General features: G+C 38.1%; 1 protein-coding gene across 1 annotated transcript in view; it reads right to left on the reverse strand.

Annotated features, from left to right (window-relative positions):
- Window positions 1-27,113, reverse strand: part of LRP1B (LDL receptor related protein 1B) — a 751,404-nt gene that overhangs the window by 360,915 nt on the left and 363,376 nt on the right. The window contains exons 3-5 of the mRNA XM_074873779.1: window positions 15,104-15,223; window positions 13,606-13,734; window positions 6,001-6,258 (exon numbers count right to left, since the gene is read on the reverse strand). Of these exons, the coding sequence (XP_074729880.1) occupies window positions 6,001-6,258; window positions 13,606-13,734; window positions 15,104-15,223 (507 nt within the window). The remainder of the gene's footprint in view (window positions 1-6,000; window positions 6,259-13,605; window positions 13,735-15,103; window positions 15,224-27,113) is intronic.

The raw sequence follows: 27,113 nt of genomic DNA on the forward strand, positions 1-27,113 counted from the left end.
ATCAAAAAGGCTGTGTATAACCCATAACCAGAAAAGACTAGCCAGGAGCTAAAGATAGGATCATACTGATAAAATGAAGTTTCTTTACAGGCCTGAGTCTCCAAAGGAGTCTTGTCATCACAGGGTGCAGAAAAACTGTACACAAATGACAATGATCAGGTGGCATCATTTCCTGCATTAAAAAAAAAGTCCATACTGCACCAGGAAATCACCTTATCACAGCTCTATCAAACACTGAATCAGAAGTTCTGTAAGTCCAGGTACATCAGAATGAGGAATGACTGTATGGAAAGATGCAAAGATGATGCAAAGAAAGCATTTCCTGTATCAGGCCATGGAGCATGAAGGACATCCAACTAAAGATTTGGACTTGTGCCTGCTCTGAAGGGTAACATCTAAAAGCACATGGAAATAAAATATAAACATGGAAACACATGAAAATCCCAAGAGCCATTCAGGAAATCATGAGGGAAGACTCAGGAAAGGTGTAGTCTTACACATGACAGTGATGGACCCATGTACCTACCTAAGATGGGGGCCAAACCTAGTTCCCTGTTAAGCAACACCAAGTTCCACAGCACTGCTGGAATCTGTATGAAATAAAGTTTGCAAGTCACTTGGAAGATGACATGAATAACAAGGTGCTAAAGGCCAATAATAAAAATAAGGTTTCCAGAATAGGAAAGAGGATGGTCAGGTTTGAAGAACTGCAGGACCTCAGGAGACTGAGTGACTGGGCAGTAGAAGGAGATGAGAAATTCAAGCTGAATAAACATGAAATTCATGAGAAAAGTATCCTAGTTTCGTATATTTAATGATGGATCTGTCTAGAGCACTTCAGAATGAGATATTGACACTATTAAAAAAAACCACCACCTTTGGGCAAAGTAAGAAATGTCACCATCCCAGAAACAGCATTTGTCCAGTCTTCCCAGAAATGCAAGAACAGCAATATAAGATCAGCCAAGGCTCTAGGTGTGACAAGTGGATGCCATTTAAAGAAGTATGCTTTGATATTTCTTTAGGATATTCTTCTCACGTCCTTTTCTGGCTCCCGTTAATGTATCAGATGCTCTGAACACTACTGAAGTGCCACTGGAGGTGTAAATGAACTTTGACATGAAGCCTTCTCGTTCCTGTTCATCTTCTAGGATCTCTGTAAGCATGGGCTGTCTCTCACAGAAGAAAAAGAAAAACCACGTTCTACAACTATATGACAGCTTATAAGGTCTGTCTGGAGACAAGCTCGGGGCAAACTTTATGTAGGAATAAACACTTCCCCCCAGATCTTCACAGTTGTTCTCCCGAGTAAGCCAAACTTTGATTTCTCATGAATATTCACAAGAACTTCACAGTAAGGTTGCTGACAAGCACCATCTCTAGTGCTTAGTGTTTCCTTCAACAATTGAGCCTCATCGATGTCAAGCTGTAGCTATTCTGAACATAGGACTAATAGTTGTGGATAATCACTTCTAGGAAGTGTTTTAGATCAGGGGGTTCAGGGGGAAAATTAGGGGGACTAAAACCAGGGAAGAAAACATGTATGTAAACAAACAGACACTATTGGATCCCGGTCAAATCCTCTGGGCTCCCTGACTGATGGTCTTCACAGCAACCACATCCAAAAAGTGGAAGAGCCAAAAACTCAGTTTTGGTTTGTGCTTGTGAGGGCAAGGAGAAAGTGCTGGGTTGCACAAGCAGAGAGACAAATACTTCTCCCCACTGGAACTCCCAACCCTCCATGTCCACCACCTGTTTCCAACCTTGGAGTGACTCCTTCCCTGTGCTGCGGGAGGGCAGGCTAAGGAAGTCAGCTAGATTAAAACTGAGTTAGTACTGAAGAAGCAAGAGGTTTCTTTTCATCCAGATGGGTCTATACAAGCACATCTGCCAGCAGAAAAGCCTGTGTGCCTTCCAAGGTGAGGTAGAATCGACTGTCTAGAGGTATAGAACACCACAAGATGGCAAAGCTAAGCAGAAGCATACCAGGATTTGTACTGGTGTACTGTGATAACTGAATGCCAAGAAAACCTGAATCAAATACCAGCCAAGCAGAAAATATCGTGCTTTGAAACATCATCTCAGAAGAGATTTTATTATATTCTGCAGAAGAACAGTGGTTAAGCCCAGGCTGTGCTGCCTGGTACTTGTTTGGAGAGCATGTAAGGTGCTTGGTACTTGTAATTATGATGATGCAAAATGCCTATTAAAATGAGGAAGAATGAGATTCTATCATCCAGAAGATGCTGCTCTTGCTGTCCCTCACTCCAACACACAAAAACATTAGTATAAGATTGCACATTACAGCTTTGGAAGGGCAGAAAATTGTGAGAGATTTTCCACATTCATGCCATTAAAAAGAATTTTTGCTAGTTTGGTCCCAGAGGTAGCACTTTACATAAATGACTATTCCTGAAAGTCGTGCTGTAGTAACTGGAAGTGGAATGTGAGCTAGTGTAAAGCGTCAAGGAGCATGCCAGTTCTTATGGGTAGTGGTTGCATAAGCCTCCCTTATTGGAAAACCTTCCCTGAAAGCCTATTTGGCTCTGACACTGTCTGCATAAATCTTCCAAGAGGAAATTTTCCAGCTTCTCTTTCAAAACCTTCTAGGTCTTAAAAAGACAAAGATGAAACAAAATGCCAGTGCCTGGCCTTGGCTAAGACAAGAATGCCTGTGCTGATATTACCATGCCTACAGAAACCTATCCTTATTTACAAGGATAAACCCATCAAACAAAACCTATCCATGATATAACAAATCTCAGAGGCCTGAAACTGGCTTAATAACTAAGCACAAAGAATGCCATCACTTGGGCTGCACCCCATTCTCCCACAGCAAGCAATCCCCAAGTGCAGGACCAGCCTCTCCACCTTCTTTATGCAGAATAAGGTGCAGATGCAGACCAAGTTAACACTGCTCTTCAAAGGAATCTGGTTGTATCCATCTGGGACACACACACACTAGAATAAAGTCATATTGGACTGTCCCTTGAGGGAGAATGCTAGATACAGAAGGACTATAATTTCTTTTCTTCTGTGAATCCAAAGCTTATGTTCACTACCTGGAGCTGGTACTATATGACCTATCATGAAAACTAAGTCATTTTCATAGTCTCTGCTTTCCTATACGTAGTCTTTTGTCTTAAAATATGATCTATATTCTTTGTTCCTAACTACAAGACTTCCTTGCCTTCACTAAAACAAACACTTTGAATAAATCCACTTCAAGTGGTGCCGATCGCTTTGTATAACTGACTTTTCCACCACTTTTTTTTGTCATATGCAGATGTTTTCTTCCACTAATAAAAAGAACAGATTAGAAACTGTGATTAAAAAAATAATCAAAAGTCCACAAACACTGCTAAGAATACTTTTTCTTTTTTTTTTTTTCTAATACTTTTAGAAACACCCTCTTTCTGGTTATAGACAAACACACACACACACAAAGTTTCCTATGAAGAACAGACCTTTCATTTTTATGTGAATAATTCCATTGGCATGACCATTTCTTTGGCTTGAGCTGCCAGAGAAGGCAATTAAACTTGAAAATGCTCAGGCTGAAGTTCTCAATAAAGAGATAAAATTAATTAATTTGCCTCAGATGGAGTGCTATATGATGAAGAGAAACAGCACAAGTCACCTGATGGGTAACAGAAGGTGGAGGGAAGAAAAGGAAAAATTTAAAATGAAAACTCAATTTTGCAGTAGCCACAAAATGACCTATACGTGTGTGCAGGCATATATAATAGATACAGTAACATGAGACTCCTGCCATGTCTTTGCAGGCATAACTCCAGATATATGTCTGGAAGAGAAGATATTAATCAGGTGGATAATTTCTGCACTGAGTACTGAGGGAAAAAACCAACCAACAAATCTGCAACAGATGAGTTCTGATTAAACCTTTGGAAGTTATTATTCCCACACGGAGCAGCATGTTGTCCGTGCTGTCTCACACCTCAGATGCCCCAGTGAACCAGTCTGTTGCGACTGTTCACTGCAGAGTTGTGAGCAGGAGCGGGACAAAAGCAGCTTTCACACTACAAGTGCCTTATGCCCCATGGGGACTGACGCTGCTCCGCTGCAGTGACCCAAGAAGAGCGTCTGTGGATGTGTGTGCCTGGGAAAAACACCGCCACAGCTAAATCTGCTAGATATTGTCAGTCAGAGCTCCAAACCTGACACCAAGCGGTGTTCCTCTAAGTCTCCAAGCACTATTTCCCAAATCAAAATTAAACAATAAGTTGGAACAACTCTGCAGTCAATTCATGGCCATGGGAATTTCTATTCTTCATTTAAACAAGACTGAACGATTACAGTGAAGTTTCAGAAAAATATTACAGACCACAGGCTGATGTGCACTAGCATGCTGAAAAATGATTAGCTCATTAATTCCAGGCACTGTATTAATTTCAAACCCATCATACAGCCTTAATTTTGCAAACAGATGTACTAATGCAGATCTGAACACCACAGAGATTAGCAATTCTCTTCACATGCAGAGAACAGAGAGAGAAGAATGCAGGAGAGAGCTGGTGGAGAACTACAAAACATAGTCCTATGGTCCACTCTGATGATGAATATAAGTGACAGAACAGACACACATACAGTTCAATACAAAACAAATTTTGCTAAGGACTGTAGTTAATTTGATTGTTCTTACTATAAGGAAAAGAAAATAAAATATCAATAACAGTTAATAAAGCATGATCAAGTACTACCCCCAAGATTTGTAGGGCTCTCAGATATCTCAAGTATGAAAAGCTATCTGAAATACAACATTAAAAAAAAAAAAAAACCTGAATAAAATAGGAACCCCAAAACTATACTTTACGTCTAGGATAAGAGAGTCCTCAAAAAGTAGAACAGTCACAACAAATGGTGAACAAAAAAAACCAAAACACAAGCCCCAGTTCTGTTTTGTTTTTTTTAATTAAATTTTCTATTGTAGTAAATATATAATTAGGAAAATAGGTTAAAAAACCCCACCCTTACTCTGCAGAAATGACCACTTCTTACAACAGCTATCTTGATAGTCTAAAGCACAATCTCTACGAAGAATTTATGACCTTGATATGCACCTCCTAAGAGTTACAATCAAATTTGTGATTTGAATATTCCTGAACTGGGTGGTCAGAATTTGAGATCCATTCAGAGCTACTCTTTGACATCCATCTCTTCTTCAAAGGCTTTTTCAAACTCTTAGATCCAATCTTAAGTTCTGGTCTTAAGATTTTAGAAGCCTGTTACTAACACCACCATTGCACTCAGTGTTGTGGTTTAAAAAACTGATCTGTGGACATTTCTCCTATGAAAGATGAAGAAGATGGCATTTTTTGACTGCATGCTATTTTGCAGTCTGTTCACATGAGAATGTGTAAATGGATGAACACTTCCTTCAGAAGACAACAGCATTCCACAAATTGAAGAGCTGATTGTGAAATAATGTTGTAATGCCAAAGATTAATCCGGTATGCTGAGTTTAGGTATTTTTAATTTTTGTTTCTTAATTGAAAAAAAGGGCAGCAATTTATTTCCAGTAAGTCATGAAATATTTTGTTATTTTCAAGAACTAACATACCTATAATAGCTGACAGCAAATGTGATAAGCATGTGTCTCCTTAATTAACTGTTAATATTTTCTCAGTAGCAAAGAATAATTTTCAAGCTTTATATAGCACTACGTTGCCAGAGAAAAGGAAGCATTTTACATTTCTTCTGCTGTTGCACTGCCATCTTTCTAACTTCCACACATTATATTTAGTCTATAAAAATGCACATCTTCATAAACTTTGCATACATATAAATACTGCAACTCATACTGAATATATTTTTGTATATATAAAGGAGCGAGAAACATACAAGTGCTTTAGTATGAGTTGCAATATTTAATGCCTTAAGCCTATTTTCAACAGCAAGCCCCAAAATACTTCTGAAGCTCCTGCAACAGTTCGCCAAGACAGACACTACTGTTTTGCTAAAACACTGTCAAATACTTACTGTGAAGATACTGAGAAATGTTTATTATCCACTCATCTGTTAACTTCCCAGCTTTTGTTATTTTGGTACACTTTAGCTGACTTGAAAGATCTCTCGATTCAATCCAACAAACTGTGTCCTCTTTGTAGCTATAGTCTAGTGTCAAAATCGCAGATCCCTTTACAGGAGCTCGGGCAGACATTCTGCTTCCATTAAGATGTAATACCTCAATTGTTTCAGAGCTTGCAATCAGAAGAAGAGGAGGTCTATCAGCAGGGTCTAAAAACAGAGTTAAAGAGAATTTGAAGGGTTAACAGACTGTGCATACCATATTTATCTTTTCAGTTTTAATGTAGTTTTTAATGTTCTTACCTGCATGCTTTAAGAGATAAAATAATTGGTTTTGTTTTTATTTTCATAACTATCATATATTCCAAATTACTAGTCTATTTTATCCTGCTGTTCTAATGGTTCACATCATTAAAGAAAATTAATTACCCTAGCCCCACAGCTTCTGTTTAATTCCAAGTATCATTATTGCAACATTTTTCATGCCTAAGTCATAAAATGAAACACAACTTATGCAAATTATTTCTATCCAGATTACTGGCATTTCTATAAGAATGAAGGCCAGGAAAACCTGCAGAACTTATGAGTACACATGAAATGGTAAGGTACTTTTCATATTAGAGTCTGCAAAATAAGACAAAAACGCAGCAGTGGATGCTGTTAACAATTAAAACCAACCTAACAACAACAAAAAAAAAAAACCAGTGCAGTGAAACCTGGCTACACCATATAGATGATGGGCCTAATACCACACATTATAAAGGAGAAAGGGAACAGAGAATGCATAGTTTCTATTATGCTATCATTAAAAATCGCAATAAACAAACAAAGAATATGAAGAAGCAATTCCTATTAAGATATTACATGCAACTTAAAGTGTTGTCACATTCACCTGAATCACTTTGCCTAGAAATCCTGCTAGCAATTATAAAATTACTTGAGCAATGTGTGAATAATGAAGGAAACAACACCACCCCATTAGTGAGGAATATGTATCTTAAAATAAAAAATGTTCCAGTTCAAGGTAAAAGTTTAAAAAGTTACATCATCCACACAGAGGAACAAACAACTGTCACTGAGACAAAATATTTTTAACATTATGATGAGTGCTATTGGGCACAAAAGCAGCTGATTCTTGCTTTAGATGTATCTTTAATTGCATTACTGTCTCGAACATCCAGGGCTGGTTTGAGATTATGCATCTGACTTAGCTGCAAACGAGTATTAGTCTCCATATGATGGCAAGTCTGTTATACGTGGTGCCACTGTTGAAACTGAATGATATCTTGTTCTAGACCTAGACTAGTACTCAAAACTGAAATAAGGTCCCAGTTAATCCAGAACTGTCACGGGGACATCTGTATCAAAACAATATACCAGCAGTTTCTCTTTCATTTCTGGGAAGAACTCCTTCATTAGAAACAGTATGGTAACATTGTTTTGCTTCAATTTATAATGAAGAACTGCTGTTGACATAAATTATGTGTATTGGCTGAAAAAAACCATCAGGCTATCTATGTGTTTAAGGTAGGATAGAGAAACTGCTTCCTGAAAAATCCCCTTCCTATTAGATGCTGTCAGCATTTAGAGTCCCGCTCCAGCTGAGATTGAGTTGATGCAGGACCTTATGAGAAGATTCCCCGAGAGAGGAAAATATGGTGATTCTAAAAACTGCTTTAGTTTTTACTGGAACAACAGTGATGTCGAATTTTGCAGTGAGGTATGCTCACGTGAATCACTTAATGGAAAGCTGTCCTTTGCAACATGGTTAAATTAAATAATGTTGTCACGTGGGCAAACTTTTGGATGCTGCATTTAGAAAAATTACCCCAAAACATAGAAACTCTCACTGCAGTGGAAAACATATGTGTGAAACGCTTGTGTTGCCAAGTCAAGATCTCCCACCCCAATGTAATCTGTTTGTATTCAAAGGAATAAATCAATGTTTAAATGCTGCATTGACATGTAGCACTTTCAATCAACATTCTACCTAATAAAGTTTTCAAAATTTTACTAAGCAATTCCAGCTGCCTAAATGGAGAAGAAAAATTGCATCAATAAAAGGATTTGACAAATAATACTTCATCAGCAAGTCTGATTAAAGAGAAAAAAATGCTTCAGTGAATATGGTGCTCAGTGGTCTCATTCAAATCCACAGAAGTAGGCGTTAAATTGTGTTCTCTGGTACTATCTGCTTTCATTTAAACATCTCATTTGCTGACTTTTTTTTTTTATTTTGTCATGTAAAAAACTTCTTTTCTATAAGCGATCAGCATGTATTCTTTCTAAAGTGGATTTTATTTACTGTTTTCCTATTGTTTCTCATTCCATAATATATATTCGACCTCGTAACATACTTTTTCCCTCCCTAGGAAATCCCACACTGACATCTGCAAAACCACACTTCTGCAGCATTACTTTCCAAACTTACTGACTTCATCGGCTTCGTTTCCACCCATACATCAGTCATATCTGTGCATAAGAAGTTTTTTAAAATTTCAGAAGAAATCTAACAACTGAAGGGATTGAACTTACTTGTGAAACAACCCCTTGTGGTGTAAGCCACGAGTGAAGCTCCCTAGTCTTGTTTTTTCCAAAGGAGAAAGCAGTGGGGTTCTTAGAAAGCAATGTTATTTTAAATCTGACAGGTAGGTCCATTTGCAGTCAACAGGTGGCTGGTGTATATAAGTCTCTCATTCCCCCCCTTACTTATCAACTTCTGCTACCCAGCAGAAGAGAACCAGACTTAAGAGTTTCTGACTCTATCACCCACTCACCCCAGAGATTTTCCAGGTGGGTACAAAAGGTGTGTTTCCATCTGCATCTTGCTAAATTTTAGGATTTTTTTACATCTAACAGCTCTATGCTGAGCTACTCCCTTCCCACCAAATAATACCACTGTCTAATTCTGGATTCAATCACTCCTTTCCCAACCAGCAGCAGTGTGAAAAATCATGTATTGTTATTTTTGCTCTTATACTTTGAGTTGAGTAAGGTATTTCCACTCTCTGCAATCTATAAAGCCTTCAGGAGAAGGCAGCTACACAGAAGCAGTTTGCAGTTACAGAGCCAGCATGGTTGTTCAATTGTCCAAGGTCGCAATAAAGAACCATATCCTTTCTTGCACTGTTTTGAACTGACCTACTGAAAACTGTAACGAGGATTTAATACCTCACTAAACTCCAGAGAAAGGTTGTATTTTAGTATTAATGTCTAAGGCATGAGAGAATTCTGGAAAAGAATTGGTGTCAAACCTCCTGAGCAACAGTTGTAATCAAACCTGGCTGGAGACAAAGGAATCGTAAGGACTCGTGGCACTGCTAAGAGGTTGAGCTCAGCAGGCACTATTAAACATTAAAAATACATCTGCGTTATGGTAGAACTTATCCCAAAACTAGATTACTGAGCTTGAAATTATATTTTTCAAGCAGCCCATACATGAAATAATTCAATGGATTGAATCAGTTAATCATGTTTTTGCACAGTAGGGTAGGTAACCTGCTTACTTCAGTGTTGCTCAGATAAAGGCTGATTTCATAATTACTTATTTAAAAAAGAGTAAAATTATTTTAATGATAAAACTATACAAAAAATATTAAAAGTTCCTACAAAAGATAAAAAAAATAGAGCATAGTACTGTATTGTATAATGCAGATGAAAAACAAAAGTAAGATTAAAAAAAAAAATCATGTCTTCTCCCTCACAAAAACTGCTTGTCTGTTTCTCAAGAACAGAATCTACAAAGCTTAAAAGTTTAATGGACAGATCTAGGATGAGTTACAGTGAGCTGACAGCAGCTTTTCAAATAACTGGACTTCATGTATGTTATTTTTTCATGAGGTTTTTTTTGGTTTTCTTTTTTTTTTTTCATTTCATAGGAAAGATAAGAAGTGAATAGCTCTCTAATCCAGGAAAGTTTTATGATTCATCCCTCTTGACTAAAATGAAAGCATCTTCCTTTGAATTATGTTTAAGATAGAGTAGTGGAAAAGATGAAAGACTTGCATTTCCCCCCTCCCTGATCTTGTCTAAAATACAGATCAATAAGTGATGTCACAACAAATCAGAAACTAAGGCGTTTTGCTCTGCCAACAGTCCTACTTCTCCTCTGGAAGAAAAGCTTCAGAAATGCCAGCAGGTTGTTTTTTTTTTTTTTCCCACTACAATGATATAAAAAGGATAAAAACCAGAATTCAGTGTTTACAAGTAGCTTAAAAACCCTTCTCCTGGAGTATGCATTATCAATTAGAAGTACTTTGCTGCTATCAATACATGTATTGTATAAAAGTCTGAAAAATATTTAGTAGTGTTGAATAAAATGCAGTCCAATTGTATTGTGAAATTATTTTTTGATGTTTATCCACAATATAGCCCACAAGGGCTGCTTTATTTCTAAAGTCTCAAAATTTAGTTCTGTGAGATTTTACAAGAAAACTGTGTTGTGAATACAATTTAGGAGTGAAGAATGTTTTCTAAATATCAGGAAAAGCTTTTAGCTTTAATCATTGTCATTTCATCCTACTTTATCTACGTGACAAATGTTTCTTATCACATGGCATTTCTCTCTAGATAGGCTATGCAGATATAAAACATACCAGGAACTTTTGGAAGAAAGATTAATATTTTTTCATCAGCTAAAGATTTCCAATTCTGTCATTTTTTTTTCCCTTAAATATTCTTTTCATCAAATGCAGGCCTTCCAATATAGGCGTACAAACTTGGTAGAAAAAGAAGTTCTAAAACTCTGTTCAGCAAAGCTATATTTTGTTTCAGTTTTAACCTTCGAAGAAGTCATTAAGTGCTTCTTTATTCATAATAGAAAGTGTGGCTAAAAAGTCTGGAAAAAAACATGGTGTGCCCCCAGCTGTTTTGATACCTATTTTAACATCCTTCCCAAAGGTACTGTGCAGCTACAAGTTTCCAGCTCCAATGTTATTTAAATGAGCTGGGGAAGAAAATGCAGAATTTAATGAGGGATAAACCTTACCACCTTCTCAGCCAAGCATTTGGCTGCCTGAAGGGCAGGAAAAAAGCAGCTTCTGTGAACTTCTTTGCTAACTGTACCCCACCACATGCGGAAAGCTGGTTGTGTGGGGAATGGGCTCCGAGGCTGTTCAAGAGCTGCAGGTGATCTCCAGAGGCCACCACCCATCCCCTGCACCAGGGCAGGGCTCCTCCAGGGCCCTGCTCAACAAACACGTGTCACCTGCTCAGCACCTTCAGTAACTGGGGCCTCCACCACTTCCCCCACTTCTCTACTGGTAAATATTCAGAAATCTCCCACTCAATTTACAGAGACAACTAAGATGAGGCAAAGGGCTGACAGTTTGGTGTTGTGTACTGTGCCTTATGTAGGATCCCAGCGTGGACGGCAATTCATATTCTTAGCAGATCTGCTGTTATTAACACTGGAAGTTTTACATAATGCCTAACCTCACCTAAACCTCTATTGCTGCTTCTTATCTTTCCTAGCTTTTACACACAGAGCAGAATATTCCTTAGCTCATTTTATTTATCTATTTGACAACTACTTTTGTCAAATGTATACAAAGTAGATAGCTTGCTCTTTCCATCCTTATTTTCTTTAGGATTTTTCAGTAAAAAAAAAAAAAAGTTGATAATTTTTCTAAGCATTCTTTTTTTTTCCTTAGACACCTTTTTTCCTGGATTCTGTTCTACTGATCCACAGCTGTCTTGTGTGATTCCCCTCACTGGATGTCATATCCCAGCTGAAGGCTTCCCAGTTTAGAGTAAGTAGCAGGATTACTTCATATGTCATGGAATTAATAATCCTACTTATACATACCAAGGTAGTACCTCTCCCCCTGAGCAATGAGATGACATGGGTTTACTTTTGCCCTGTGATCCATTAAACGTTTTAGGTATTTTTTACCACTCTATTTGTGCAGGGCCACACTTTGCTTTTGTCCCTGCTCAAAGCTTATTCTACAAGACAGAAAGTTGTGAAAAGCAGCTTGTATGATCAGTGAACTATGAATGTAACGGTAAGGGTGTAGGAAATCAGCCTGCCGGTACATGGAAACTTCACTATTTTCCACACTGTAAGTCAGGCCCAGTGAAGCAACAGAAGCTATTACAAGTCATTTCAACTCTTGCAGAGCTCTGCAATAAAAGCACTTTCATTACTGTGCCAGGTGTCTTTTCCTCTGTGCCCTATGAAGTATTTGGTTCAAATATTCATAATATTGAAAATTTAATCCAGCATTAATTCAAGGAAAAGTTGTGTTTACACAAAACAATAATGTAATGAGCAACACTCATTTCTTTGCAGCACTATGATCTTTATTTGTACTGTCCTGCAGAGACTTGTCTAATTAATGACTGGTGATTCCCTTCTGAAAATAACAGGAAATATGAAAACCTATCATAAAATAAACATGATGAAGTATGAAGAAAGACAGAGGAGTAGTTCTTCTCTGTTCATCTGATTCATTTCATCATCACCACCAAGATACTGGTAGCTCAGAACAACACTCAGTTGCTACACAGTCTGCTGGATCTAAGAAGGGAAACTCAAAGGCTCATCTCAAGCCCAGTACTGGCACCATGAGGATTTCCTGATCCAGAACTGCGTTATTGATTTTCATGTAGTGGAGGAAGAAGAATATTAAAATATTTTTACTTTGTATGGACTTTCTTATCTCACAATACTTCGCCATGGATTTTTAAAAAATTGCTCAGCTGTGTTGTGTGGATCAATACAAAACTTGGTACAAACAATAAAAAATTCTGTAACTCTTACTAGCGCTCAAGTCAGAACACATTTAGCAACGCTCTTTATGTGAGGAAGCCTCAAAAAAACCAGTAGACCTTTCTATTTTCTGATGGCAAAATAACTACCAAAAGGAAGACTCAAAAAATATATAACAAACATGGCTTTATACTTGGGTGTTGAATCATTGTGGATGTTGAATAATTGTTTCAGGAACTTTTTGGGTTTTTTAATATAAAAGCATTGTTAATTCAATATGCAGAGCAGGACAACTCTGTGTACAATATTGCTTCATTAAGCACAATTCACTAATTTCCTCAAATACCCAAATCACTATTACTAATGAAAACATGCACTAAGCAACAAAAAGCCTAGTGAGAATATGTATATCATGAAATTCACCTCTTGGGGTATTGCAAGGACAAAGAAATCTCATGTCTTTTTTTATCCTAAGGGTACAATTACCTCATGATCCTTTCCTCTGTTTTCTCGCTATCTCAGTTGTCTTCCCAGAGTAAACAGCCTATTTTGTTTGTGTGAGGAAAATCTTTGATTTATTTATGAACAGGGAAACTGGGAACTGTTCTAATCTTGGTTGAATTGAGTATTTCACTTTAATTAATAATAACTATATAATAACTTCTAACATTTCCCATGGAGTATTGTCGTAATATGTGAAAAGTTTTTCTAGGGTCGTTGTGTGGCTTATTGCGGTAGAGTGAAGGAAAGTCCATCTCTTCTGTGTTTGTCTTTTCACACCTGTCCTCTAGATAGGACCAAACCAAAAAATATTTTCATTAAGGTAAAAAGATGTTAAAACTTACCATTTTTGGCCTTGCAGGATTTGTTATCAGGCTGAAGTACATAACCCTCCACACAGCTGCAGGTGTATGATCCATCTGTATTTACACACATCTGGCTACAGCTTCCATATGTATTACATTCATTCAAATCTAAAGGGACATTAATGAGAGCTTGTTTAAGGATAAGAAAAAAAAGAAATTCAACAAAAAGTAAGAATTCTAAGAGAAAAGTTTAAGTCATTAAGTTATTACGGCATGATGCTTTATGTTTATCCCTTCTCAGGCCATGATGTTGGCTGCTGATGTTGGCTGCTGAAATTACTTGAGTAACCAAACAGAAGGCTAGGAGTTTTCAAGTTTAACAGCTATTAATTTTGAAAGATAAAACTTTCACTTTTTCAAGTAGTACCCAATATCTACATCATATCAGAAAGACACTTTGGTTCTTGTTAGTACTAGAGACCACTAGTTATCATGGTTGATGAATGAAGCAACATTTCAAGAGAGGAAATAATTCATTATCCTTCTCAACCTATTTATGCTGGCAACGTCTTATAGTTCTTCAAATGAACTGTCACAACTTCCACATTAAACCATCATCCACTACATCAAAAACTATATATTTCTCTAATAAATATAAAGAACTATTTTCTCAACTAGGGTATATAGGCATAATACCGTAAAATCAAGATATGCTATTTAACAGTGGTTGAGGGTTTAAGTAATAAATTGACATTTTAAAAAACTGCTGTTGGAATTATTTCCTCAGATGTATTTTTAATCACAAAACATGACAACCATAGAGCAAAAGAACTTATAATAAATTACATTTATGAAGAATCTGGCTTAGCACTATTAACTTGGAGAGAGGAGTGATTGGAAGTGAGCACATACACAAGGCAACAGAACTCCAATATGATTATAAAAAGAGCAAAAATAACACAAGAAACAAATACTTGGATAGAGAACTAAGAAGTCATATATTTCGAAAATGGAAAAGAACACCCATTTCAGTCTACAATTACTTATGCCGAAATAACATTCCCAGCTAAGTTGTATGATCTCAGAGTGTTCATTTATCAAATTCTAATCTAGGTATGACTTTATGGTCATGGGGTAAAACACTACAAGTTTTAGAGGGTCTCCTAGTAGTGAGGGTTGGAAAGCATCTTGCGTAAATGAGCTTGTCTGAGCCGGGGGAAACACTCCCCACCTCCTCCAGTCTGGCTAAGGATGCTTTCCTTCCAGTAACTTCAGAATAGCTACTGCTGGGGCACCAAAGAGTCAGAAGGGAGGCCCTGACCCTTGGTTTGGAGGGGGACTCTTTCCCCCTGCCTGCCCCACAAGCCCATGCTCATTCCCTGACCAACACCTCTGAAGATGGGTGAGGAAGCAGCTGTGCTGGCCAGCTTGCCATTGGCCAGAGCTGGCAGCCCACTGCCACCACACGGCACCTCACAGCCATCGGGGCACCATTAGGAAGCCTGGGTGTTAACGTTACAGCATATTTCTTGTTTACCTGTGCAGCTTCTTCCGTCATGGCTTGTTTCATATCCATCGCCACAGTAACACTTGGTGCCATTCCTGGTAATGGCACATTTATACTGGCAATTCATCTGCTGGCATTTGGGTAGCAATTCTGTAAATAATATTAGTTAAAACAAAGTGTTACTAAGTACTTTTATTATTCCTAAATTGCAAAACTTAGAAACTTCATATATATCTAAGTGCATGCCTCAGGAAGGAAACCACCACCATTACGGTAGCTGGCTTTGGAAATATGACACGTACACTGCAAAATGCTTGCTTTGAAAATTGCATTTCAACAAGTTAATAAATAGAAAACAGCATTTTATTTCCATCAAAAGTTGCTCACAAATTTATTATCGAGGTGTACTGTTGCTGTGCTTAGACACCCATTTTTTCCACATCAGTCATTTTCAGTCAAAGCAATAGTTTGGAAAAAAAAAAAAAAACAACCCAAAGAGCAAAGCTCATATAGTTAGGTTACAGTTATAAAAAACAACCAAGGTTATGAGAAAGGTTTCAACATCTATGTCTTTCCTTCTCATATCAATTGATTTTCTAACTTTTTAAAGCTTGTTTTGATTTACTGATACACATATAACCTTCACAGCAATCAATGGGAATACATTCTGGCTCAATAATTTAACGTTGGACACGTAATGCTGGATAAACAGTGGACATTATGTACGTCATTACTACTTAAGTCCTTCATAGAATCTATTTCTTAAATACATACCATCAGCACAAGGCATGATGCTAACAACCAAAAGAAATATTGTAGAAATATCACTGTAATGTTTTCCAACAGGAAACAGCATGAAAACAAACAAGAAAACCTCAAATACTTCTCAGCCCCAAGCTGTACGATGTGTATCAATGATTTTGCTGATCAAAAAAATAGTATTTTAATGATCAACACCACTTTTCCCTCCAGGAAAATAAGGAAAAGATTGAGGAAAACAACTTAACGTGTTAATCTGAAGATATCTTTCAAACCTATATGCAGATGGATCAGAAAATATCTCTCAAATGGATAGAGAAAGGTTTTGTTACAGGGTTGGCTCTCAGTAACTGGGTCTGTCCTAATGAAAAAGAGAACCTGTAGTTCAGTATGTGGGCAGTTTTAATCCATCTGATCATTATTCATCGAGTTCTACTTGCGGGTAGAATGAAAATGAATATGAAGAGGAGTCTGCATCAGCGTCTGAGCCCTGGGGCTTCAATTCTGGAATGTCTGCCAGTGTCAAAATAAAGCTGAAATTTTGAGAGAAAAGTGGATGTGGCTGGCACCCAAACTTACTAGTTACTATAATGCAACTATTCGAAAACCAAAGAAGTTTCACACAACTGCCTCAGGGCATTCCCTAGAAATCTATAGTCCATACAATCTACAGACTGACTAGAGGTTGATAAACCATCCGCTGCCTAAATCTGACCTTTTTCTAAGTGGTTTGTGGGTTATTTCTCTGCCTTTTGTGCCCTTTTGAATAGGAAGGTAATACATTTTTTGACTGTAGCTTGCTTTGTTTCTTGTCCCAAGTCCAGTCCTTAAATCTATAACACCTTTTGAAGAACAAGTCCCACGCAGAACGCAAAGCGGGAAACTTCCCTAAAGGTAACCCGAAATGGGACTGCACGCTGAGGTGTGGAGCTGGAACTAGGGCTGATTAGGTGGTATCTGTTTATTTAATAATTCTATCTGAACAAAATCAACATATACATGTCATTTTCTAAACAAACATGGATCAACCATCCTTTACAACCTATAATTTTCTTCCTCAAATATTTGTCTGATGCTATACAGCCAGGAGTTTTACTGGATGATAACTATTTGACTCACAAACGGGACTTGGCTTGTTTGCACTCTTTCCATAATGGATGCAGACAGCCAGCAGCTTAAACCAGAAGAGTGGGACCTGCACACAGCCAGTAAAGGCTGCTGGAAAACAGCAACAATAAATTGCCAAGTGAGATCCATTAAGGGATAATTAATAAAAACAGTCTATCTGCTTATATTTTTCACAAACACTGTTGCATTTCATCGATTTTAAATCATTGCAGTATCGTGTGGGTGGCTTTTAACAACAAAACGGTTGCATTTTCCTTACAGTAAGTACAACTCAAGTGCTGTGGATAGACCATTTCTGAAAAAAATATTTCTTGTCACACTTCTCAACCTTAATTCTTTCCGCACTTTTTTAGTTTTCTCGCTGTCTCTCACAACATTGTTGGTGCCCTCATCCCATCTGCTATGCTTTAAGAAAGGGCTTCTCTGAGGAGGTATTCTACTTATACTTCCTTCTCTTAAGCAAAAGTCGTTACATTCACTTTATTGTGAATACTGTCTGATCCTATTGATCAATTAATGAATTAATTTCAAATTTGTTTTCACAAACGTCATGTTTCATGGTCCACTGTCAATAATGGTTTCAGACACTCAAAACTGTACCAGTGAGAAAACCAAAATATCTTCTCTCACTTTTAGCCAGCTAGGAAAAGAAGCAAGCTATCATTGGCCTCAAGTTTTACACTGAAACTACTTTTACCTGGAGGGTAACACCAGTCAGCCAGGAGTTCTTCAAACACAGCAGACTTTCCCACAAATCCATTTAAGAAGCACTGTTGACTGCCATATGTTTCTGACTTCAAACTAACATTCCCCCCCTTCCCCCATTAAATTATCCATCAGATTATTACAACTGTAATCTGACTCCATTCACAGCTCCAGTGAAGAGCTTTCTATTGCCTATGTGACAGACACCTGCATGCCCCAGAACATTTCTGCTCTATTGCTGATCTGCTAAACCTGCCAGGGGAATCCACAAGTGGAGAAGCACAAAATACAAGAACAATGTGGAGGGTAAGCAAATATAGACCACACTAGCCTGGACTAGTTCAGTTTAATTCAGCTGGAAGGGACCTACAATGATCATCTAGTCCAACTGCCTGACCACTTTTGGGCTGACCAAAAATTAAGGCATGATATTAAGGACATTTTCAGATGCCCTTAATTAATAGAAAAATAGAAAAATAAACTAGCTATTTTGTTTTCTTTATTTTAAGTAACTGATTCTGAAAACCTTTGGAAGAAAATGGAGTTTGCTTGCCTCTGGAAATGTTTGAAGTAGCAAAGGACATGCCATGGAAGACAGTGTATACATTTATGGTTTGGTTAGATTTGTAGCAGGATTCTTGGGAATAGGTGAGGAGGCAAAGAAAAATCATGAAGGAGTGAACACTTATATTTTTAATGATCCAGATAGGACATTTAAAGAGATAAAAGCCAGAGACCCTCATTTCTTGCTCTTTCCTACCTTGCTTTCAGATCATACTAAAATTCTGCACCCACCTTGGTCTTCCTTTCTCAATGTGAATTGGTTTACAAAATACATAGGCAGTGAAGAATGAGCACCACTGAGCTTTCCACTTTTATCACAGCTACAGAAACCTCTGAATTTGTCAAAGCATGGTATTTCTGCGGCAAGATTTAAAGGAAGAAGCTGCACTGAGGGAAAGCAAAAGGACAGAGCTTTATAGCTCACAAGGAGACCCACAATTCAAGACCTGGAGCTGCAGAGCAAGCCGTGAGATTTGCAGAAATACAGGGTAGCAGAAGTAGCTGTGAATGCCTTTAGGATGATCTATTTTCTCCAAGCCCAGGGAGTACTGACATTTCATCCAGCTCTGATTTAGGTCATTTTGTTCAGTGTTTTCTTTCTTCCACAGGAGACATGAAGGGCAGCATTTTTTTCTTCCCCACATCCCCATGAATGAGCCTCTCTAAAGCTGTGCTCCAGGTCTAGCACAAAAGCCATCCTGCTTTCTCAAAGACACCCATGTCAATCTTATGCTTCCTGACTTTCATAGTCTTCTAAGTCCCAGGTATCTAGTCCCATAGGAGAGCAGTCAATCAGGCAAAGATGCTGCTGATCTCATCTCCCCTAAAATGATATGCCTCTGACAATGACTCAGAGGAGCTGTAAGCTTCTTGGACAAACTGCTCCCACAGGACTTCATAGTAATAAAATCCTGGCTTCATTTATTCCTTCTGTGTTCAAGGAAATACACTGCTTATCATAGTTCATCCAAGATGAATGATATAAGGAACTATCATCTCTTGAATGGCTTTTTAATGAAAGGATTAACCAATTGATCTGACTATCCTTTTTTGTCAATTCCTCCTGAGCTGACATGAGGTTCACAATAGGTTCACACCAGGTTCCTAAGCTTAGATGTTTTGGCTGTTTCTATTAACAAGAAAAGCAGTTCAGCTTGCAGTTTCTTAATACTTGAAATTTTTTTGGCTCTTGTGGATTGTTGAGCAATAGAGTGGATTTACGAAAATACCCGTTAGCTTTGCCTTTCCTGGGAGGATGAAAGAGAACTAGATTCCCACCCAGCGAAATGCATTTAGATGCCATTATTTCTGAGCTACTTGGATGATAAGAATGCTTTTTGGCTGTAGTGAGTTCCCAATTATGTTTCATAAGTACATATGTAATATATAAACCCTGTACTGCTCTTTTTGTAATGACAATATATGCTGGAGAGTATAGACAACTTTACAGTACTCTGTAAAATAAAATCTACTGATTAGCTAATATTGATAATCATCAATGATACAGAGATGGAGTAAATAAAAGAAATTGGTTGAAGTTTACTAGTTTGAAGTGCAAGATAATATGCCTTGGGAATAATAGCAGAGCTTCTGCTGACAGCTCAGGACTTCAGAGTTTGAAACAACAAAGGATTCTTGTCAAATAGTTCATCAGAGAATGACTATGAGCTACCAGTGCAATGTCACCTGGGAAAAAGGGAAATGCACCACTGAGAGCACTGGGATGGGTACTTCCCGTACAGAAAGTGTTGATATCAAGGCCCAGGATGCTCATGAGACCTTTTTCTCCAGGAAGCAGCTGTTTGTGGCTGTGCCCACCCTGATGGTTATCTGGAAGATAAACTTCAGATTTGAGCAGGATCAGAGAATGGCCTCAGGGATTAGCAGGGCAATGGAGAGCTGCAATCTGAGGGAAGACTGCAAGTTTTTGTGTTGATTAGAGCCAGGAGATGAAAATGAAGAGGAATTATGACTGCTGTCTATGAATAGATCAGAGGATCAACAGTGGGGAAAGAGACAATTTAAGCTAAAGGGCTATTGGCAGAAGTACAAATGGGTATAAATTGCCCATTAATAAATCCTGGCTGAAAATGAGAAGGTTCTTAGCTATTACCGTAATCAGGTTCTGGACCTCCTCTTTGAATGGGAACAGCAGGCACAGAAAATAAATAAATGCTTTTGACATGGATAATGATAGATTCACTAAAGACAGCATATGGAAAGGCCCCTGAAATGCCAGAAACTGCGTTTGTGACCCAGGAGGTTCCTTCTACTACTATATTCCTCAAGTAACACACTATCTTATGCTGAAACATCATTTTTCATTATGGAACTAAGATTAATTCTTTTTTCCTTGTGTCTGGAACATACCCAAAGGAAAACTTAGGGGAGCTTGTTACTGAACTAGTCTTCTAATTGTACTCTATACATATTCTTTTTTCTCTTAAATATTCGTATTCTTTTTGGCAGCTTTGTGTTTCATGAATTTACTTGATCTTATCACTGTGTTATTCATTCAGTTTTTGTGATTCAATATTCATACACTGATGTCTAGACTATTCTTATCACACATATGCTGTAAGCCTTATTTTGCTTTTCTAGTTCATTTTCCGAGTTTTTGAAGTACAATTCTTTTAGAGATTAGACTCTTTAATGTAATCTACCCTAAGTTTTTTGTTTGTTTGTTATTGTTGATGTTATATACACAATATAAAGCTCTACAGTTTGCTTCTCTGGCAGAAAAGGGTAGTTTGATTGATAGAATTCAATTGCTGGACTGAAATAATGCAGCATGTTTTTATCTTACATTTGTTGGCCATTTTATTAGTTTTGACTACCGTACCATAAAAAAAAAAAAAAAAAAAAAAAAAGACAAAAATGTAATGAACTTTGTCACACACATCAGCCCATACCTCCATTTTGGTAAATATACCACTGAAAAAGGGATATGGAAATCAGAGATCAGATTCATAACCTTATAGTCCCACTACAGGTGACCTCAGTCAAAGTTCAGCAGAGAAGCAGGAGTCAAATTTAAAAAAAAACGTGCAATATATGACAGATGTGCCCCATTATACTAAAATCAGGGGGAGAGATGGGGAACGACACCTTAGGCTGGAAAGCAGATTCCTGCTTGCCCTTAGAGAAGTGCTTAGATGAACACGTCCTTCACCTATTTTGTGTTTCTCTTGGCTGGCCCAGGTCAAGCTGCAGCCTCTGCGTCTGGGCATCATCCGAGTCACTGCTGCTTCCCAACTCCTGGTCAGGAGCCTTGGGAAAACACAGGACTAAAGTTTTTTTTTCACTAGTTCCTAAAATAAACCATCCATTCAGAAAAAGCTAAAATTTAGATGTGTTAAAGACGAAGACATTTACAGTTAGGGTCTGCAAGCCAGCCTGCAGCTGCCTAGCCCCAGAGATCCATTAGGCAGTACAGGATTTCTATATAATGCACAGACAGGGTAACAATAACCCAAAATGACAACTGAAAAACCCTGCATCCTGAATTGCCTACAGAAAGTTAGAGCAAATTGTAAGTCCTGGGTATAACTGCAATCCTTTTCCTTCATAGAGCTTATATGGCTAAGCCTGGACTGCTGTTAGGTAACTCTATTTGCTTAAACTCCAGAGTCCAGAATCTTTTCCTAAGGCTAGAGTGTGACAGTAATATTGGTAGGACATAAGCAGAGAAATGATGCTTGAGAATAGTGCTTTGTCCTCGGTACCAGGCTGCTCCTGAATTTTCTACAAAATAGTTACTGGATAAAACATATTAACAGATTGCTGTAATTCCACCCTTTGCCATTACTATAATCATCAGGAAAGAGACTCATATGCTAATGTGCATTCTCTGAGACCACATAACTCCCTTTTTCCTAACAGTATTGATTCAACACGAGAACACCCTACATTGCATAAGACCTAGTGACTGGTGCATCCTACAGAGGAAGGGTTGATGGGGTGTGAGGTGTGACTACCCCTGAGGCTGAGGGCACACCTGGGTACTCCTGGCTCCCACCTCCTAAGCATGTGCTATAAGGACAATGCTGTCAGGTAAAAGCTGAGCACCAGCTTTTGTCCCATTAGTTATAATTTATACGAAAAATTTGTCTTAACTATAATCTATCATAGCTCATCCCCATCAGTAGGTGTCTCCACATTGGGAGACCTTGGTCCATAACACCAAGTGATGCAGAAAGTTTTACTTGAAACAGGGGAGGCGTCTGCTCAAGGTAAGCACTGCTGAGCATGGTGACACATGGAATGTACTTCATAAATTCTATCTGATGTATCCCAACCCTCTATGGGATCTTTCTACAAATCACTGTCTATGTGTTGTCCATCAGTTGCTGAACAACTTAATATATTATTTTAAATAGACATTACAATGTATTCGTCTATTTTATGATTACGAAATTACACATTTTGTTTAATGCACTTGTCAGTCTGCTCAAAACCAGAAGTGTCTTACTGTGACTATCGTTCAGGGAGAATGGGCACATCTTGCTGAGTAAGTTCAGACTGGTTGTGAGTAACAAGACATTATTTTGAAAAGACAGATTTTTTTTTTTTTTTTGGCCATTTCTGACATAATGAAGTCAGAAAGAAGAAGAATGTTGCAGGAAGAACAAAGCTTAAATAAGCAAATCAAATCTTCCAAATCCATACCCCAGTCAGCACTCCTTTAAAAATGTGAATATATCCATCTTCAAAATATTACCTAATGGTATCTCCCTACCATGTCCATGGGCAAATTTATTTTTCAAGGATGTACTATTGAAATTTCTTCCTGCCTAAACCTTGACCTACAATATTTGGCTGGGCTTCAAAACAATTTGTTTTATGTGGTGTTCCTCAACCATAGCATCACAAAACACTCTAAAAGATGAGATCAGCAGGTAGTAGGCATGTAGTAAAATATTAGCTTCACCAGTGGAAATGGCTCATTATTTCGACCTTTTGCTGTTTTAGTTATACCTTGGCTGTCATACACAAGCATAAGCATAAACTAAAGAGAAGTTCACAAGGGAAAAATTTAAGTGGGTAAGTGATTTCATGACTAAAGAGAGAAGAGTCATTTATCTGGTTATTAACCTTAATACAAGATATAGATTTACAAGAATAGATATCGTTCATATGAGAAGAATACACATGTTTATTTAAATTTATATAAATTAGTTTATAGTTTTAGGTATTTTCACAGTGTTGAATAAGTACTGAAGTAGGGTCACTGAGTTACAGAAAATCATCATTAAATTAAGTGTGTCTACTGAGATATAAAGCCTGACAACACTGAACATGTTCATTAATAATCCAGAAATGAAAGTAGTGACTAATAAAGTTTGTCAATGGTGATACAGACTGGCAGAACGGGTAAACTACAGAGAGGACCCTCAGTCAACAAGAGCAGACCACCTGGGCTTTGTTGTAGTCTGGACCTAGTCATATAAAATGCATTTACAGAGTTAGCTCACAATTTCTCAGCCTTATAAGTAACCTGCATTTCAGTGCCTGAGGAATGCTTGGAGAGAAAAAAATGTAACTTGGCAGCAGGGGCAGAGCAGGCTCTGGTGTGAAAAAAGTTCAGTAATGTTTTCGGGAGGTAAGGGATATTAGGAAGCTTCTCAAAGGGAGCTCTGGAAATATGAATATGGTTGAGGAGTCTGACCCTGATGAGACAGGTCCCCTCTTCTGGGTTGTCCCTTCACTGAGACTTATCCTTTATTATTCACATTCCAGAGGTATGAACCCTATTTCCCTCCCACCAAAAAATCTTTCTGGGATTTCCATCTGAGCATAAGAAAACACTTTTTCACTGTGAGGGTGGTTGGAACAGGTTGCCCAGAGATGTTGTGGAGCCTCCATCCTTGGAGATACTCAAAACCTTAGGGGACATGGTACTGAGAAACTTGTTCTAGGTGACCCTGCTTTCAGCAGAGCGTTCATCAGCTAGATGATCTCCAGAAGTCCCTGCCACCCTCAGGGAATCTGAAGGCTGTCCCTTCCTTGCAAAGACCTGCTATCATCACTTCATCCTGCAGCAGCCTGAAACGTACAACTGGGAAGGGGCAGAATTAAATACCACCTGCAGAGGGCAGGTGGCAATGGGAAGAGAGTAAGGTCAAGACGGAGAACTGGAGAAGAGCTTTCTCTTCCTCTCCCTCCTGCAGGCAAGATGGTGGTGGGAAGGCAGATCGGGCAGTAATTGCTCCTTGTGGAAGCTGCTATCACCTTCCTCTCCCATGTCTCTTCTAACCCCTACCTTCCCTCCAGCAGTGACAGCTGCACAGAGCTGGCAGGACACAGGAGGCTGTTCATCCTTGCACAGTAAATCTCCATTTCTTCAGGCAAAGCATACAGTATGTCACCTTCGAGACTTTTGCACTAGTCAGCTATCTACTTAGGCAATAAATAGAGCCAGCTCTGGTATCTTCTTTCAACAAAAAGCAAAGTCACACGCTAGGGAATAGGAAATGAATGCTATAATCACCAAATGAGGGAAAAAAGGGATTGAAATTTTCACACTGAAGTAAACTCCCATATGATGCTGTTCTATGCTATCATACAAGTGCTGTTGTAAGACTCTGTACAGTTAACCTTTGGGTGTGAAAAGTAGCAAGCAGTTGTGGAGGAGAAATAACACCCCGACAGGATTGATATGCATACCCATAATAGCCTTTGCATTGGCTATTTTTAAAAACGGAAAGCAATTAGAAGGTCTGGACATCGTAATGGGCTGTACAAGCACTCTTCATCTGCTTTGGTGTGAGGTCAACCAAATTAAGTTACAGAGACTACTGCCTGAAAAGGTAAAATTATACATTTTAGAAGAGGTACTACATAAGCTTTCTCTCTGATGAAACAACACCTTCCACTTCAGCTTCTTAAATATCACTTACTTTCACCATCAAGTATTTCAATGATCTTGTTCATTCTCATATTTATATACTCAGCCTTATTTCACATTCTGCTGCTGATGATTTTAATGTGCTCAAACACTGCTGTTGAATCTTTGCAACATTCATTTTTTAATAATGCTTTATACTTTTGGTCTTTTTGTCTGTAAAAATATATACGTATGTGCACACATACCTACATGTCAGCAACTTCAAACATTTACTGAATGCACTTTAAGAAGTCATCTCAGAAGTAATAATTTCAATCAAATTTTTAATACAACAATCTCCAACTGAAAACTACTGAGTGAGTCTCAGAGTGCTCCGGAAACATTAATTAATAACTGAACCCCCACAGTGTTCTGTTGTAATAGCTACCCACTACATCATTAGTGTAAGTTCACCAGTGATGCACACGCCTGTGTATGATCCCACTTAGCTCATCTAGCCACTGGATAACAAGGACTTCTAAGTGGGAGAAGTGTGACTGTTACTGTAGTTTTATACGTGTTTTCCAGCTCTATTCAATGGGAAGTCAGCTCACAGTATGTCACCATCACTGTTCAATGTCTCTCTTAAAACAGTCTCTTGCAGATCACTGAAACAGCTAACTTCCTCATGCAGAGCTTCTCATTCAAAAACAGCTGAAGTCCATCTACACTAACCATTAAAAAGTTCATATTAATTTGTTGTATAGCATTATATAACATATGAATTAAGAAAAATCTCCTTTGTTAAAATGAACTTCAGTAGCAAAATCACACTACATATCTTAACACTTTTTATAGTTCAGAAAGCAATTCTGATGAGATTTTCCTATAAAATTAAGGGAAATATTTATGTTTTGAAATATTATTGATTAAGAAGCCACAGAGTAGAAAGAAAATCTTTTTATTAAGGCTCTAGACTAAAACTTTCTAACATCTCATCAATGGAGACTCATGACTGACACCATTGTTGCCAAATTGATGTCTGTTGCCATTTTACATTAATCAGAGTTTTATCATAAAATAGACCAGAATATGACTCTGAAGGTTGTTAACTGATGTTTTAATTACAACGAAATAGAGGCCCTCCATGCCAGTAAACTTTCTCCCTGCTTCATGAACCCAAAGCAGGAGCTACCTAGCATCACCTCCACATGTCTCAGACAGAAGTGACCTCTGCAGTACCTCCAAACAACTTGGTGTAAAGAGCAGCACTTGCACTGGCCAAAGACTTATTTAGATCCAGTGACCAAGGGAAGACACTAGAAAGCAGGAAACCCTCTACTATACTTAAATAACAGCAACTGATGCACCACAAGCCCAGATCTGGTATCAGCAACTGATACACCACAAGCCCAGATCACCACAAGAGTTCTGTTAACCAACCTCAGACAATTTTCTTGTATGAAATGCTTCAGCTGAACTTGTTAATACTGCAATTTTCAGTACTGCTATCTATATCTAGTAAGATCAGTAGAAAGTGTTTCTTTTAGTCCTAGCGGCTGCAAGGGTTGGACCTTACACCACCTCTACAGGCATTAACATTTCAACCACTCAGCAACTTCAAAGACAGTTATATTTTTTAATGTTTTCTACTACTTGGGAGCCCCACACAAGGTCACTGTAAGTCACACAAATCTTACGTTTCAACTGACTCACCTTTGCCCACATTATAGAAACAACATCATTAATGGTCATAAATGCCTATTGATTAACCCCTAATCAGGCAAAGTTAATTGCCTGGTACTCCTTGGCATCTTTTTAACCTTTCAGCCATCACTGATTACTTTTTGATCACCTGTAGTGAGATGCAGGCAGACAGTGGTAGACTGGTTCATATATTATTTTACAGGGACACAATTTACAAAAGCATAATCTCTATAGATAACAATGATGTGGCTTGAAGACCGTGTTACACATTTATGCTGTGGGGCACTTAGTTTTCTTGTTCTGCTGGGTACTCAGCTTAAGAAAAAAAGATTAAATATCCATTAAGCAATA

This window comes from Strix uralensis, chromosome 6 (genome assembly GCF_047716275.1).
Source record: "Strix uralensis isolate ZFMK-TIS-50842 chromosome 6, bStrUra1, whole genome shotgun sequence".
In the NCBI taxonomy this organism is placed as follows: Eukaryota; Metazoa; Chordata; class Aves; order Strigiformes; family Strigidae; genus Strix; species Strix uralensis.